The following is a 17,467-nucleotide window of genomic DNA, read 5'->3' as shown; positions in this document are numbered from 1 at the left end:
TTTTAGGATGGAATAATAGACCAGAAGACCTTTCAGGATGGAATTATGGACCAGGAGGCTTTTTAGGATGGAATTATGGACTAGGAGGCTTTTTAGGATGGAATTATTGTCCAGGAGGCTTTTTAGGATGGAATTATGGACCAGGAGACCTTTGAGGATGGAATCACAGACCAGGCTGTTCTTCTGGAGCGTGAGGGAGTTCAGAATCACAGATATGAACTGTGACGGACGCGAAGGAGCTGGAACTGGGATTTGGCCCCTACCTGTGAAGTTTTGGAGCTCCCAGTCCTGTTGAGGAATGCCCAGAGAACAGCGCTTGGAACATGTGGGATGACTGGATCTTGGGAATTAGGAGAGGCACAAGTGGTCTGTGGTTTAGATTTGTAAAGGAACCCGGAGAAAGGGTGGAAAACATTCCAAAGGGTGGCTGAACTCTAACGTTAATTATCAACCCTGTTTTAATGATTGATGTGAGCGATGTTTTCCCCTCTCAGAGGGAGGCTGGAGGGGTTTGGAAGGACTGGATGTGCTGGAATGAGGAAAGAATGGGATGTGGCAGCAGTGGCAGGTCGGGAGTTTCCGAGGGGACATCGGAGGTTGTGTTTCTGCTCCCGGGTTGGGAAGCTGGGGGTGGAATTGGCTGGTGAGGTCAGGAAGGTGTCTCCGGAGCTGGGTCATGGAATTGTCTGGTGACACTTGTGGCCGTGGGGCTGGGGTGAGGCGAGACGTGTGTTGTGACTGGGAACAGCCCCCGTGTCCATCCCCTCGATGTCCATTTCCTCCGGGCTGGGCGTGGCAGGGGCGTTCTGCCCAGGAAACACCGCGGGGACACCAGGAGAGGTCTTTGAGCAGTGACAGAGAGGAGCTGCCTCCGTCCATGGCCAGGGGACTCCTGGAGCGGGTCCGATGGGGATGAGGAGGGGCCTGGAGCGTCTCCGTGCCCAGGAGAGGCTGAGGGAGCTGGGGCTGCTCAGCCTGGAGAGGAGACACAGCTGAGAGGGACCCTCAGCCCTGGCTGTCCCAGGCTGTCCCTGGTTGTCCCAGGCTGTCCCTGAGTGTCCCTGAGTGTCCCTGGCTGTCCCTGGGGGTCCCTGGCTGTCCCTGGTTGTCCCTGGCTGTCCCTGAGTGTCCCAGACTGTCCCTGGCTGTCCCTGGGGGTCCCTGGCTGTCCCTGGCTGTCCCTGTGTCTGTCCCTGTGTCTGTCCCTGGTTGTCCCTGGCTGTCCCTGGCTGTCCCTGGCTGTCCCTGTCCATCCCTGGCTGTCCCTGGGTGCAGGCAGGGTCAGAGCAGGGCCAGGTTCTGCTCCAGGCCCAGCAATGGCACCAGAGGAACGGGCAGGGACCGATCCCAGGAATTCCCCCGGCACAGGAGGCAGAACTTGTGCCCTGGGCAGTGCCCAGCCCTGAGCAGAGCCCAGAGAGGCTGTGGAGTCTCCCTGAGCGGGGATATTCCAGAATTATCGGGATGTCATCCTGAGCCCTGTGCTCTGGGACGGCCCTGCTGGAGCAGGATCCACTCTGGTCCCTTCCAGCCTGATTCTGCTGGATCAGTGAGGATCCCACTCCTCACCTCCTTCCATACTATCCAAACATCTGTATCCACACACAGCCAGGTCATTCCCTCTTCCTCCAGCCACGCCCCCAAAACGTCCCCAAAACACCCCCAAAAGCAGCCCCTCATCCCCCCTGCCCTCACAGCCACATTTGAAATCCATCTGCAAACACCCAAACTTAATTCCTGCCCCTCCAAGCCGCCATTCCTCCCCCTTCCAATCCCCAAAACAATTCCTCCCCCTTCCAATCCCCAAAATAATTCCTCCCCCTTCCAATCCCCAAATGATTTTTCCCCCTTCCTATCCCAAAATTATTTCTTCCCCTCCTATACCAAAATGATTCCTTCCCCTCTTCCTATCCCAAAACAATTCTTCCCCCTTCCTATCCCAAAACAATTTCTCCCCTTTCCTACCCCAAAATTTCTCCCCCTTTCTATCACCAAACAATTCCTCCCACTTCCTATCCCAAAATGATTCCTCCCCCTTCCAATCCCAAAATTATTTCTCCCCCTTCCAATCCCCAAATTATTTCTCCCCCTTCCAATCCCAAAATTATTTTCCCCCTTCCAATCTCCAAAATGATTTTTCCCCCTTCTTATCCCAAAATTATTTCTTCCCCTTCCTACCCCAAAATGTTTCCTTCCCCTCTTCCTATCCCAAAACAATTTCTCCCCTTTCCTACCGCAAAATTTCTCCCCCTTTCTATCCCCAAAGAATTTTTCCCCCTTCCAATCCCAAAATGATTTTTCCCCCTTCCAATCCCCAAATTATTTTCCCCCCTTCCTATCCCAAAATTATTTTTTCCCCTTCCTATCTCAAAACGATTCCTCCACTCTTCCTATCCCCAAACAATTTCTTCCCTTTCCTACCCCAGAATTTCTCCCCCTTTCTATCCCCAAAGAATTCCTCTCCCTTTCTATCACCAAACAATTCCTCCCCCTTCCTACCCCAAAATGATTTCTTCCCCTTTGAATCCCCAAATTATTTCTCCCCCTTCCAATCCCCAAATTATTTCTCCCTTTCCTATCCCCAAATGATTTCTCCCTTTCCAATCTCCAAATGATTTCTCCCTTTCCTATCCCCAAATGATTCCTCCCCCTCCCAACCCCCAAATGATTCCACCCCCTCCCAATCCCCAAACAATTCCTCCCCCTCCCAATCCCCAAATTATTTCTCCCTTTCCTATCCCAAAATGATTTCTCCCTTTCCTATCCCCAAATGATTCCACCCCCTCCCAATCCCCAAACAATTCCTCCCCCTCCCAATCCCCAAATTATTTCTCCCTTTCCTATCCCAAAATGATTTCTCCCTTTCCTATCCCCAAATGATTCCATCCCCTCCCAATCCCCAAATGATTCCTCCCCCTTCCAATCCCCAAATGATTTCTCCCTTTCCTATCCCAAAACGCTGCCTCATTTATTTTTGGTCCCTCCTCCCTGCCCGCTTCCAATGCCCCAAATGTCCTTCCCGTAATGGAGTGACCACAATCGCACAGCCGATTCCAACTGTGGTCTCCCGGGTGCCGGAATGAGCCGGGCTGATTTATATTCCGTGCCCCTGGATAAACACCTCGAGCCCGTGTTTGCGTTTGTGCAGCTGCCAAGGAGCCTGGCAGATGGTTTGAATGTGTTCTCCACATGCAAAGTGTCCCGTTCCGGCTGGAACGGGATTGAGGATGGGGGAAAGGGGGATGGGATAGGAGCAGGAAGGAGGGAATAGCTCACCCTGAGCAGGGATGGCCCAAACCTGCTCCTGCTTTTCTACCGGAGCAGCCTCTGGGATTTTGGGATTCTGACTTGGCTCAGGTGAGGGAGCGAAATCAAGGAGCAAAATGAGGGGTGTGTTTGGGACAGCCCCTTCCCAAAGAAATCTGGAATTGGCCTTCCCACCTTCCAAAGGGAAATCCTGCGGCAATGACATCCAAGAGAGTTTTTGCTTGTTCCCATCTTGGAATGACTTCACCTTCCACTGAGATTCCAAGGAAAGGATTGATCCAAGAGATGTCCTGGTGGATAAGGAGCCAGTGGGATCCTAGAGGGATCCCATGTCTCCTGTCAGGACTCATTTCTTCAGGAATGTCATCCAAGAGAGTTTTTGCTTGTTCCCATCTTGGAATGACCGCAACTTCCATGTGCTTGCGGGGGGAAGGACAGATCCAGGAGATGTCCTGGTGGAGCCAGTGGGATCCTGGAGGGATCCCATGTTTCCCTTCAGGACTCATTTCTCCGGCACTGAAGTGGTCAGCGATGTCCTCAAATCACGAGGAATTCCAGTGCCATTCCCACCCTCCGTGTCCCCATCCATGAGACACGCAGCTCTGGATTCAGAGGAGCTTCACCCCAAAGCAAATCCCTGAGGGATGAGCAGGATCGTCCCTCCAGCATTGCCTGGATGATGGATACACACCCAAAACACTTTGGGATGTGGGATATGGGTGAGATTTCCTTCTTTTCTTAACAGTTCATGAATTCCTTCGGGCTTCCATCATCCGTGAATCCTACTATTTCTTCCAAGGAAAGAAATGTTTGATTTTTCTGGTTCCATGATCCATCCAAGCAGCACGGTGGAACCCTCAAACTCATTTTCACCAGAATTCCGAGTGTTTTTCAACAAGCTTTTCCAACTGGATCGTTTGGAGCTCTCTGTGCTTTGGAATCTCGTTACCAGTGTCTCAGGAGGGACTGAATTATTGCTAACAGGCCAAACGTCCCCAATTTTCTGTTTCCTTCTTGGAATTCAGCCTGGATCTCCTCGGAGAAATGACCGGGAGAAAGGGAAAACAAAGGGAGAAGCCAAGTTGTTGATACTGTGAATGTTTTTGTAAATTCAGGAAAAAAAAAAAAAAAAAAGATGTTTGGAGGAGCTCTTTGGGCAAACAAACAGAAAGGAATGGCTTGTTTGGATTCCAGCACAGTGGGAAATATGGGATTTTTCCTTCCTGCCTTATCAGGGATTCATGGAATGATTTGGGTTTGGGAGGGGCCTTAAAGATTATCCTGTTCCACCCCTGCCGTGGGCGAGGACAGCTCCCACTATCCCAGGTTGCTCCAAGCCCTGTCCAGCCTGGCCTTGGACACTTCCAGGGATCCAGGGGCATCCACAAATTCTCTGGAAAAGCTGTCCCAGTGTTCCACCACCCTCATTATAAAAAATTTCTCCCTTGTAATCAGTGGGGCTGAACCCTCCTGTGGTTTAAACCCATCCCCGCCGTGCTCCCAGGTCTCCTTGGCTGGGAGGATTGGAGGGATTTGGGATAGCAGAGGAGGCTGGTGAGGCTCCTCTCCAGGACACAGAGAGGACGAACCCCAGGAATGTGGATCCAACAATCCCAAAGTGTGGCTGCTCCTGGTATCAGTCATTATTCCTGTTTGAAAAAGGTTTTCCAAGAGTTTCGGTCCATGTAGGAGCTCCTCAAATCATTCCAGGAGCTCCACAGGCAGCTGGCTTGACCTGTGGGTGTTCCTCACCAGGTTTCCCTACCTGCAATCCCTGTTCCCAACCCAAATCCTGTCTCCTTCCCCCGTGGCTCCAGGGATTTTCAGGAAACAGCTGCGTTATCCTGAATTTTAGGGGGAGTGTGTCCCAAATATCCACCTGGCCTTCTCTCAACTCATCATCCATCACCGGGGAATTCCAGGAAGGAAACGACCCCTGAGACGTTTTATCCCTCCTCCAAATTTTCCTGGAATGGCTTTTCCAAGCAAGGAATGGGGAGAGGGAGGCCAGAGATGATGGAGAGGAGGGGGAAGAGATTTCTCTGGGGTGGTTCAGCTCTCGGTAACAGCGACGGATCCTTTTGTTGGGAATCTCACTGACACTTCCCGGCAATTTATCCCGAATTTTGAGTCCCACTGGATTCTTACCAGCTTTAATGACTCAGTTCTGGGATTAAATCATTTAAGGAATCATTTCTATGCAGAGGGAAAATTTTAAATGCAAAAAATCATCTTTTGGAATATTCCTGGGGCAGCTCTTGGCTCCCCAAATTGTCCAGTCCTAAAGCAGCATCCCAGAGGTGTCCCACCACCGCTCCCTTCAGATTTCGGGGAGGATTTGGGGGCACTCAAGGTACCCAAAAATCAACAACTGTGGGGTTTGTCATCAGTTTTCCACGTTTCCAGCACAAGGAGGACGCACCCACCACAAAATTTAGCACGTTCCTCTTTTCTGGCCACAGATTTTGGTGGGGTGCGAAAGGAAACCTCTGAAAAGCGAAGTCGCCCTTTGCAATTCGTGAAGGTTTTGGAAAAGAGGGAGATTTTCCCCTCTCGTTTCAGAGCACTTTTGGAGGAATATTTTTCTCTCAGACTCGTTTCTCCACTGTGTTTCTTTTAATGTTTACTCAAATTGATTTATTTTGTCATAAGGACTGATTTTATTTTAAGCAAGAGCACTTTGAGGGCTCCATTAAATCTTTATTTACTTTCTTGTCTGCAGAAAAGACCTCAAGGACATCAACATTTTGTCCTGAGCCAAATTCTGTGGGGCCCTGTGTTGTTTTTTTAGGTTTGGTTTTATTTTTCCTTTGTCTTTTGTACCTTCCAGAGAACTGAGAAATAAATAAACTCTTTTTTCCCAGTGTAAGTTATCCTGCAAACAACAAGCCAGAGGGAAGGATTTTCCCGGTTTTCATGAGTAGGAAATGTATTTTTCTTCTCCTACTGGGACTTTAAGCAGAGAAAATGCAGTAAATTATTTCCCTCTTCTTTTTATCACGCGGATGTTGAGGAATTTTAGCTCCTGACCCTCACTCCCAGTTGATGCTTCGGAAGAAAGGCTGTGATTTGTCTGGTCCTTTTCATCCCCACTAGATTAGAGATAAGAAATCAGCCTCTACATGAGGAGATCTTCTGTGTTTCTCATCTCCTAAAAACCACCAAACCCAATTAACCCGTGTCGGCTCCCACCCTAGACCGGCCAAAGGGCTTTGAAGCAATCCTGGTTTTCCTTTAATCTCGGGAAATCACACTGGTGAGGAAAGACGAATTCCTGGGTGCTCGGAAGCTTTGATATCCATGGAAAACGCTGAGCTCTTGGCCCGGTTTGGATTTCGTTCCTAGAGGAGTTTCTTGTGGATAAGAGCAGGTGGCTCCTGCTCCTTTTGACTCTGAGCTGACTCCTGCGTCCGACACTTGACTTGACTGAGGGCAGACACAGCTCCTGGAGCAGATTTGGGGCAGATCCGCCACTTTTAGTGTTTTGTTCTCAATATCCCACTGCAGCTGGAATTTAAGGGATGGGTGCAGTTATCCAGCCCAAAGCAGAGAAGATCCCTGAGGACACCGAGCTGGGGGCAAGTGATGCCTTGGGGGGTGGTGGAGCCCTTCAGAGGGACCTGGAAAGGTTGGGGAGAGGGGCAGGGAGGAAACTTCTGGAATACAGCAAGGGCAAGAGCAGGTCCTGGGCCTGGGAAGATCATCCCATCCCACCCCTGCTGTGACACCTTCCACCATCCCAGGCTGCTCCAAGCCCTGTCCAACCCGGCCTTGGGCAATTCCAGGGATCCAGGGGCAGCCCCAGCTGCTCTGGGAATTCCATCCCAGCCAGGAATTCCTTCCCAATATCCCATCCAACCAGTGGGAGCCATTCCCTGTGTCCTGTCCCTCCATCCCTTGTCCCCAGTCCCTCTCCAGCTCTCCTGGAGCCCCTTCAGGCCCTGCAAGGGGCTCTGAGCTCTCCCTGGAGCTTCTCCTCTCCAGGGGAACATTCCCAGCTCTCCCAGCCTGGCTCCAGAGGGGCTCCAGCCCTTGGAGAAACTTCTCTGGAATTCTCTGGACTCCCTCTCCAGCAGTGCCATGCCTTTCTGATCCTGGGGATCCCAGAGCCGGACACAGTTTGTCCTTGCAGGATAAACCTTAGGATAATTCGCACCATCTAGAGTCAGGCACTACGGAATTGGCGATGATTCCTAGGACGGGTTTCTCCAAGGGAGCGCCAGCGGGGAGCCCTCTGGAGCAGGGGGGATCGGTGTCACCCGCGCGGGTGCAGTGACTCCTCCTGGTGCCTCTTCTCTCCCACAGATGGCTTCTGCCTGCCCGAGTGGGACGGCATCGTGTGCTGGCCCGAGGGCGTGCCCGGCAAGGTGGTGGCCATGCCATGCCCCGAGTACATCTACGACTTCAACCACAAAGGTGCGTGCGGCTCCGGGCGTTCCCGACGGCCGGGAAGCTCAGAATTCCCTTCCTCATCCCTGTTTTTCTCTCACGTGCTGCCTCCCTTCCAAGCGGGAGTGAAGCCGGGGAAGGGGAAGGAAAGAGGTGGCCGTTGTTTATTGATAAGCGTTGAGAAACATATAAATTGTGTTGAGAAACATAAATTATATAAATAAATATATATACATATATAATCTAAAAATTATATACATTTATATAAATATATTTATATATATATAAAATTATGTAAATTTATATACATATGTTTATTTTTATATATCTAAAATTATATATCAATATGTATAAATATATTTATATTATATATATATAAATATATATAAATATATTTATATTATATATAAATATATATAAATTTATATAAATATATTTATTTAAATATTTATAAAATACATATTTATAAAATACGTATTTATAAAATATTAAAATATATATCTATAGATGTACAATATATATAAAAACATATCTTTATATATAAATATATTAATATATAAAATATTTGATATATAATATAAATATTAATTATTAGTATCGATAATTATTAATATTAATTCTTAATATTGTTATAGATATTATATATTAAATATATAAATTATGTTTATATATATATATGTATAAATTATTGGAAGAAAAGCTCCATTTGAACCGCAATAATGACAATTTCCCGCTCAGAATCACCAATTTCCCACCTGCCCCTCATGGACTGTGACATTCTAAACACCAATTTCCTGCTCCCAGCTCCCAGCTGTAAATCCTGGAGATTCCCAAACCCGGATTCGTTGGACACCCTGAACTTTATGTAGCAATAAAACCCCAAAATATTCTTCCAAATTCCAAAATATTTATTTATTCCCGATCTCGGGGCTTTGTTAATTCCACAACCAGAGCCCGGTGGGTGTCTGGGAGCAGAATGTGGGAATTCCTCCCTGCTCGGGGGATGCACGAAGGACATTCCTGACAGCCAGGAAATTCAAAATTCCCTTCCTCATCCCTGTTTTCTCACACATTGCCTCCCTTCCAAGCGGGAGTGAAGCCGGGGAAAAGGAAGGAGAGAGGCAGCCGTGGTTTATTGATAAACGTTGATAAATATAAATTCTATAAATATATAATATAAATTCTATAAATATATAATCCTGCCCTGGGCAGCTGGGCCAGGCCTGGAGAGCCCTTTCCAGGAAGGAATTTTCCCAATATCCAACCTAGACCTCAGTTCAATCCTTCCCTTTTTTCTCAATATTCCCACATGGCTTGGGGTTCTTATTTCACTGGTATCCGCTGGATAAGTCAGGGAATGTGGGAGCCCGATGGAGACGCTTGGATGACGGGATCAGAGAATCCTGGGATGGTTTGGGATGGAAAGGATCATAAAGATCATCCCATTCCCACCCCTGCCATGGGCAGGGACACCTCCCATTATCCTGGGATGCTCCAAGCTCCATCCAGCCCGGCCTTGGGCACTTCCAGGGATCCAGGGGCAGCCACAGCTGCTCTGGGAATTCCATCCCAGCCAGGAATTCCTTCCCAATATCCCATCCATCCAGTGGGAGCCATTCCCTGTGTCCTGTCCCTCCATCCCTTGTCCCAGTCCCTCTCGATCTTTCCTTAGGCTCCCCGTTCTCCTTCCGTAGTTCCAGGATCTGTGGGATTAATCCCTGTTTTCTGTGAGGGGATTTTAACACACACCTGATGCCCCAATTCCCACATGGATATTCTCCTCTGCCAGACAAATCCAAGGATGAAACCTTGCATTGCCTTCCTCCTGCATCCCCGTGAGGAGGGCAGGGATAAAAAAATACCCCTGGACATGACCTGAACCTGCAAACAAAGAGCAAAATAGTACAAATCGCCTTTTTTTCTTTTCCCTTAGGGAGAGATGCAAGGAACTCTAAGGATTATTCTGGGCTTTGTGGCTTTCCAAGTCTTCTCTCTTTAATTTGCAGACCCAACATCTGAATTTCAACCCTGGGCAACTTATTAAAGGCTCCGTGGTGTTTCTCAGCTAAAAAATTTGACAGAATTTTGATAAAATTGACGTGGAGATTGAAGTTGGTTTTTTGCAGCCAAGCCTCCGAGCAGGCAGGAGGCCCCAGCATGGATGGGCGTCACCTTGGGATGGAATTTCTCCCCTTTTCCCGCTGATTCCGCATCTCCTCTCTCTCCTCAGGCCACGCTTATCGCCGGTGTGACCTGAACGGGAGCTGGGAGCTGGTCCCGGGCAACAACCGCACCTGGGCCAACTACAGCGAGTGTGCCAAGTTCCTCACCAACGAGACGAGGGAAAGGGTAGGCATTCCCATTCCTGCATGGAGCGGGAATTTCTGGCCTCATGCCATGCTAACCCACGGACCTCTGTCTCAAATAAAACCCCAGATGAGCTCCAGCTCATCTTCCTCCTCTTGGAAAGCCTTGCCGAGCTTGCCAAAGCCACACCGCGCTTTGATGGGCAACGATTTGATTGGAAAATTGTCCTCAAAGGCAGGAAAGTTTCCTGCAGCTGCCATGATCCCATTCCTGAAGAGATCTTGGGGGAAATTGGTCTCGGGGACGCTCAGAAGTGGTTGGAGCTTGTTCCGTGGCATTGAGGCTCCCTCTGCCACAGCAGGAAATCCTTCTGCTGCCAGGTTGTTATCGAAAATTCCGATGTTTCTGTGGTTGTCTGTGGGAGGGGATGTCCAAACACGTGTGGAGTCAAACCAGGAGCAACTGGTTGGGAGAGCTGGGAATGTTCCCCTGGAGAGGAGAAGCTCCAGGGAGAGCTCAGAGCCCCTTGCAGGGCCTGAAGGGGCTCCAGGAGAGCTGGAGAGGGACTGGGGACAAGGGATGGAGGGACAGGAATGGCTTTGAGCCAGAAGGAAGTAGATTCAGATGGGATTTTGGGAAGGAATTCCTGGCTGGGAGGGTGGGGAGGCCCTGGCACAGATTCCTGGAGCAGCAGTGGCTGCCCCTGGATCCCTGGCAGTGCCCAAGGCCAGGCTGGATGGAGCTTGGAGCAACCTGGGAGTTGTGGGAAGTGTCCCTGAACATGGCAGGGGTGGAATGGGATCATCCTTCAGATCCCTTCCCACCCAAACCTAACCACTATTCCACAATCTTGAATTAATTCTGGTGTAGTCACAATCTGGAAAGAGTGACACCAGTCACCAGCTGGAAAAGGGTTTCCAAGCACATGGAGAAGGTCTGGTGTGCTATTGGAATAAAATTAAAATAAAAATCTGCCAGCCATAAATTTAGAAACATCCAGAAAACGATAAAATAGCCAAATAGCAGCTGCCAGAAATTTCCCACCTCCCCAGGAGCCAGCTTGGGGCTCTGGAAATGCCGGAAGTCTGGAAGGAATTCCGTGCTAAGGTGACAGCAAAGCTGTCCCTGGTGTCACTCGGGAGGATGTGACCTCCTTGTCCCACAGAGAATGACGTTCCCACCCACACACACCTGTAATTCCCAAAGAATTTATCCAAACCCTCTGGTTTCCCAGTGGTTCTTGGAAGAGTCCCCTGGGATCCGGGGCACGGCGTTAGGGGCTGATGAGCCGCAGGGAGGATTAGCCCAGACAGCTGGAGATAAGGATCTCACCACAGCTTCCTTGAGGATGATCCAGAGGCCCTTCAGGACAATGTTCTTAATTTGAAATCTAACCACAGAGCAGGGTTTTTTGGGGTCGGGGTTTTGTTTTGGGTGGTTTTTTTGTTTGTTTGGGGTTTTTTTCTTTTTTTTTTTCCAGTTGTTCCAAAGTTCGCTCTTTTTTCTCCTGAAGAGTGAAGCAGCTCATGAATGAAGAGATTTAGGAAATGAGGGAAAGGAGGAAATGAGTTTTTTCTGTTACATGGGCAAGGTGCAGAAGGTTGTGTGCACTGGGTGCTGCTCCAGCCGCTCCAGCAAAGGGCTGGATGATGTTCCCTTCCCAAACCAGTTTGGTGGGATTTTTCCCAGTTCTTAGAACTTAGAAAAGAGCTCTTCCAGACCCAGAATTTTCTGGGAAGCTCCTGGAGCAGGTGTGAGAGTCACCGAGCACCGTGATCAAAGCACAGACTTTTGACCTCTCTGAAATCGTCTCCTCTGTCCCGCTACCCTCAGCCACATCCTGGGGTGGGGATTGTCCAGCTGATTTCCCCCGAATCCAAGATTTCCCCCAGGGAAAGGACATCCTTTCCCTTTACCCTCCCACAGGCAGGACTTGTCAGGGTGACCTGGTAAAGGAAGGGCACGAAGAAAAGCAGAGTTGCTCTTTTTTTTTTCCCACCACAGAGGCAGAAATGGAGACTTTCCACCCCCAGGGTGATTGAAAAGGCTGAAAGCAAAATCTCCCGTGGTGATTCCTCCTGTTAATTTCAGCCTCTTGGGAAATTCCTGCTCCTCACGAGCTCTCCTTAAATGAGCTGTGTTAATTACCCATCCCCAAATCCTCCTCCTGGTTATTCTGTACCCAAAGCTGAGGCATCTTTTGCCAGGAATTTTCTGTCACGGCTACAAAGGTGAATGGAATAATATTTAATATGAAGACAAATTAAACCATCATCACTGTTCACATTAAGTGACCAGGCTGGCCTTACGTAAGTGGTGCTTACCCAGGGCAAAGAACACGGAAAAAATGGATGTTTGTGCCAGCTTTGAAATCATATCTTGATCAACTAATGCTTTTTAATGACATCTAAATTATTATTATTATTATTTTATTATTATTATTATTATTACTACTACTACAAGACTCCTTTCCCTCAGGCCTGGCCTCACCTCAGAGATTCTGTGCCTTGTCACAAAGTTCCCTGATTTTATCACAGAGGTGGCTGAATTATTGTGGCAAATAAAGCGCATCCACTGGGGGTTTCTTGAGGTGTGAAAATGAAAACCACTCTGGAAGTAAAAGAGAGGGGAAAAACACACTTTTTCCCCTCAGCGTGGTGGGACTTTGCCCACAGAGAGCACAGAAGGCCTCTTGTCATGCTTAAGGGGATTATAAACTTTCCTTTGATATCTCTTTTTTATGGAGTAGATTTTCAACATCTCATTATTATCATTATTATTATTATTACTATTGTTATCATTACTATTACTATTATTATTGTATTTGCAAGAGGCCTTTCCCTCAGGCCCGGCCTCACCTCAGCGATTCCGTGCCTTGTCACGGAGTTCCCCGATTTTATCTCAGAGGTGGCTGAATTCTGGTGACAAATGAAATTATATCTGTGCATCCACTGCAGGTTCCTTAGGCTTTGGGGTGTGAAAACCACCCTGGAAATAAAAAAGGGGGAAAAAAAATGCACTTTTCCCCTCAGCATGGTGTGACTTTGCTCACAGAGAGCACAGAAGGCCTCTTGTCACACTTCAATGTGGCTCTGCAACGCTGGGATTAATAAACCTCCCTTTGATATCTCTTTTTCACGGAGTAAATACGTCCAGAGATGTCAGAACGGGGGAATTTGGCCACATAGAGCTGTCGTCTTGAGCGAGAGATGGTTTTCTATTATTATTTCCCTCCCTGGGGAGCGGCATCTTTGCGTCACCACCAACAGCTGCATTTCCCCAGCGTTCTGCCAGGAGATTGTGGCTGACTCCGAGCAGATGCAACCAGAGGGAATTTTAAGAAACTGGGCTTTTAGGAGGAAAAAAAAAAAAAAAAAAAACCTAACCCAACTGTCTGTGGCTATAAATATATGGATTTGGTGGCTATCTCTGGAAATAGGCCTGAACCTATAGATAGCTGGAGATATCCACGCCTAAATAAACACCACGTGCGTGCACACATCTCCAGCCAGGGATGTTTGTTTAGGTGGAGAGTTTTCCCGTTTTAGCCGTGCTGGGATAATTTTAAGATTGGCCAAAGCAGCGAACAGAGGGCCCCAGAGCAAGCTGGTGTCCTGCCCCGAAGAAATGGGGATTATTTCACACAGAGCAGCTCGGAAACCGCTCTCTGCAAAGAGCAAAGTGTGTTAAAGCCATCAGAGCCCGGAGAATTAACAGCTCGTAACTGCCCCGGGAGCAACTGCTCCTGGGCTGCTTCCTCAGGGAAAAATTCCACTGGAGGATGGGAACTGGCAGCCCCGGAGGTTGATTCCTCCTTTAGCCAGGTAGGATGAAGCAGTCCAGGGAAGAGTTTCCTCAAATTCCTTCCAGATAACATGAAAGAGGAAAGCTGGAAGTGCCCAAGGCTGGGTTGGACGGGGTTTGGAGCAGCCTGGGACAGTGAAAATGTCCCTGCCATGGCAGGGCTGGCACTGGATGGGCTTTAAGGCCCCTTCCCAAAGCATTCCATGATTCCAGGACCTTGCAGTGGTCAGAGGGGCTGGAGTTCCACACTCTCCATCCATCGGTGATGGACACGGGATGAGCAGAGGAGAGGATAAGAGGAACCTGCTCCAATCGTCCCAGCTTCCTCTGAACTTTTGGGAAGAAATTCCTGCCTGGGATGGAATTCCCGGGGCAGCTGTGGCCTGGATCCCTGGCAGTGTCCAAGGCCGGGTTGGATGGGGTTTGGAGCACCCTGGGACAGTGGGAGGTGTCCCTGCCATGGCAGGGGTGGCACTGGGTGGTCTCATCCCTCATGGCAGGGACCTTCCACTGTCCCAGGCTGCTCCAAGCCCCAGTGTCCAGCCTTGGTCACTGCCAGGGATCCAGGGGCAGCCACAGCTGCTCTGGGAATTCCATCCCAGCCAGGAATTCCTTCCCAATATCCCATCCAACCAGTGGGAGCCATTCCCTGTGTCCTGTCCCTCCATCCCTTGTCCCCAGTCCCTCTCCAGCTCTCCTGGAGCCCCTTCAGGCCCTGCAAGGGGCTCTGAGCTCTCCCTGGAGCTTCTCCTCTCCAGGGGAACATTCCCAGCTCTCCCTGCCTGGCTCCAGCCCTGGAGCAGCTCCGGGACCTCCTCTGGATCTTTCCAGCAGCTCCAAATCATATTTATTGTGGATTTGTTCTGTTCCAACACTTTTCCCTAAGCATCCCTTCCTGGCCACAAAGGAGACGGGGAGCGGAGCTGAAAGGACCATTGGCCTGGCCCTTCTCTTTGTTCCCTAAATTCTCTTAAAACCAGGAGTGAGGGTGACCTGTATTCCTAGAGCTCCTCACTCTTTGGATAAAATGGAGCATGAAGGACAAGTCATGATCCTCGGGCAGCTTTTTAGCCCATTCCTCCCCAAATTCCGTAGAGCCACCGACTGCACATCCCTTTCCTTCCATACATCCAGCCAATTCCAGCCAGATCCTTTTTCCGGTCACTTTTTCCAGTACTGGCAGCAGCAATGGCATGTTTGGGTCAAAAACCAGGGATTTCCCTCATTCCCATCTCCCCTAGAAGAGCAGGGATGCCAAACACAGCTTATTTTTACGGCAGGTCTAACCCATCCCCTTCCCACGGATGAGCTGAAGGGTGAGTGGGATCTCCCTCTCCCAAAATCCCGGGGAAGGGGAGTCGGAGCCAGCAACTTGGGAGGTTGGCTCGGCTTGGGAGCCACCAGCAGGATGGGCCATCCTAAGATCCAACCTCACCCCTGTCTTCATCTGCTCCTGCTTGTTTGTAGCGTGAGGGTTTTACGGCTTCCCGGGAATTCGGAGGGGCCTGGAGAATCCATCCCCTCCCAAACACAATGGGAAGGGCCCAGCGTGTTGCAGGGCTGCTTTATCTAAACTCCATTGTTCCAAGCAGCAATCCTGGAGCTCTCTGGGGTCCTGGGAAAAGCAAACAACTTTGTGGAGGCTCAAAGTGACGGCACAGGAACGGCTTGGGATTGTTGTATCCCAGATTCCGCCAAGGCGTGCCAGCAAAGTGTCAGGCATTTGCAGCAGGACGCGGGCAGAGGTTTTTAAAGGCCGTGGAGGAATAAAACAAATCATCCGAGAGACGTTTTGTTCATCATTTCAATTAACCCCGAGGTGCCGTCCTCATTCCATGCCTGTGGATTTGGTGTGGTGCTTTCCTGGAATTAGAATCCCAGAATCCTGGAATGGTTTGGGTTGGAAAGGAGCTTAAAGATGATTTTTGTGGACATGCATGTCTAAATTGGGGTGTATGAGGCTAAATTGGGTTGTCTGAGGGTAAATTGGGGTGTCTGAGGCTAAATTGGGGGTCTTTTGTGAGAGCCAATCCCAGCGACTCTCAGATTGGGGGGATTTAAGAGCCTGGAATCTCTGTGGATGAGGGGAACAGAGTCCTGCAGGAACAGGATCATCAGCACTTAAAAGTTTTCCCTGAAGCTTTGGAAATTAGTGCCTGTTCTGTGCCTTTTGTGAATATCTCGTTTTGTGAATATCCCATTTTGTGAACATCCCATTTAGCTTTTTATTTAGTCCCATTTTCCTGTAAAAAAAAAGAAAAAAGAAAAAAAAAAAGGAAAAAAAAAAGAAAAAAAAAGGCAAGAAAAGCAAGGACAGAGATTTTTCTGGCTTTGTTTATCACTCAAAGCAGCAAACCATGAAACTCAGGATAGGATTTGCCACCAGAAAATTCCTGCTTCATCTGGTTCTCCTTTTCCTTTTGCACACATGGCAGCAGTTTAAAAAGTGGAGGGCTCCTGCAGGAATCAAATTTGTGGAATCATGGAATCCTGAATTGGTTGGGGTTGGAACAGACCTTAAAGTTCAGCCAGTTCCAGCTCTGTGTCGTGGGCAGGGACCCCTCCATGAAGCCCTGAATGCTTTGATTAAATGATAATTAAATTTAATTTAGTTGAATTATCATTACATTTAAATTAAAATTAAAGTCAATTCAAGTTTCGTTATCACACTTTACAAATCAGGACCTCATGGCAAGGCCAGGTTTGGCCTCTTCCACCGAGGGATGACCATGGATGGTCTCCTCAGGCTGGATTTCCAGGAGGTTTCCAGGAGGGAACTCCCTGGAGTGATGGAGCTCCACGCTGTGTCCATGGCTTGGCCATCGCCACCTTTGTGGTTTTCTGGGAATTATTTAACTTCCCATCCATCTCAGCTCCCTAAGGATGCTCCTCAGACCATGGAGATCGTCTTTGCAGATCATTCAATATTTCCCTACCTGGAGGACCTTTCCTGGTTGTTCATCCCATGGGAAAACCTTGGGAGACTCGGAATTCCTTTGGAGATTTTTTTCCCCTCATGGGTAAACCCAGGGAGGAAAAGTTCCTGGGAACTCCTGAGCTCCAGGTGAGGGAGAAGTGGAAGTGGAGAGCCTCAATTTTTTGCTCCAGAGGCTTTCCCCAAAGATCTGAGAAGCTTATCCAAGAAATCACATTTCACAACAGCTTTCCAGTGACTCCAGGTGGGATTTGGGGCACCTCCTTCTGCTGGGTTACTGAGAATTCCAACCTTGGAGTGAGAAGATTATTATTATCATTATCATTATCATTATCATTATCATTATCATTATCATTATCATTATCATTGTTACTTTTTAAAATATTTTACTATATATATTTTCATATATTTATATTTTTATATATTTATATATATAATATATATTTTATTTATTATATTTAATTATAGTTATGTTTATATTTACATTATTAATAATAATAGTAGTAATTTTTTTCTATTTTTATATTTTATTTATATTATTATTATATTTTTTACTATGGAGTCAAATGCTTTCCAGCTCCAAGAGGATTCCAGCTTGGCAGCAGGAAAATCACGCCAGGATATTTTTCCCTGAAAGCTTTGAAATCTCCTTTTCTTGGCTTTTCAGGGCCTGCTGCCTGCACAGACAGATCTATAAAAATCTATAAAAATATCCCATAAATACGCACAGACACACTCAGTAAATTAATATTGGCAAGGGCTTCG

General features: G+C 48.3%; 1 protein-coding gene across 1 annotated transcript in view; it reads left to right on the top strand.

Moving 5' to 3' along the window:
* Positions 1-17,467, top strand: part of PTH1R (parathyroid hormone 1 receptor) — an 89,423-nt gene that overhangs the window by 45,342 nt on the left and 26,614 nt on the right. Inside the window, exons 3-4 of the mRNA XM_058830448.1 lie at positions 7,573-7,683; positions 9,887-10,005. Of these exons, the coding sequence (XP_058686431.1) occupies positions 7,573-7,683; positions 9,887-10,005 (230 nt within the window). The remainder of the gene's footprint in view (positions 1-7,572; positions 7,684-9,886; positions 10,006-17,467) is intronic.

Source organism: Poecile atricapillus, chromosome 2, assembly GCF_030490865.1.
Source record: "Poecile atricapillus isolate bPoeAtr1 chromosome 2, bPoeAtr1.hap1, whole genome shotgun sequence".
Lineage (NCBI taxonomy): Eukaryota > Metazoa > Chordata > Aves > Passeriformes > Paridae > Poecile > Poecile atricapillus.
Note: the sequence above shows the minus strand (reverse complement) of the source record. Positions and strands in the feature narration are given on the sequence as shown.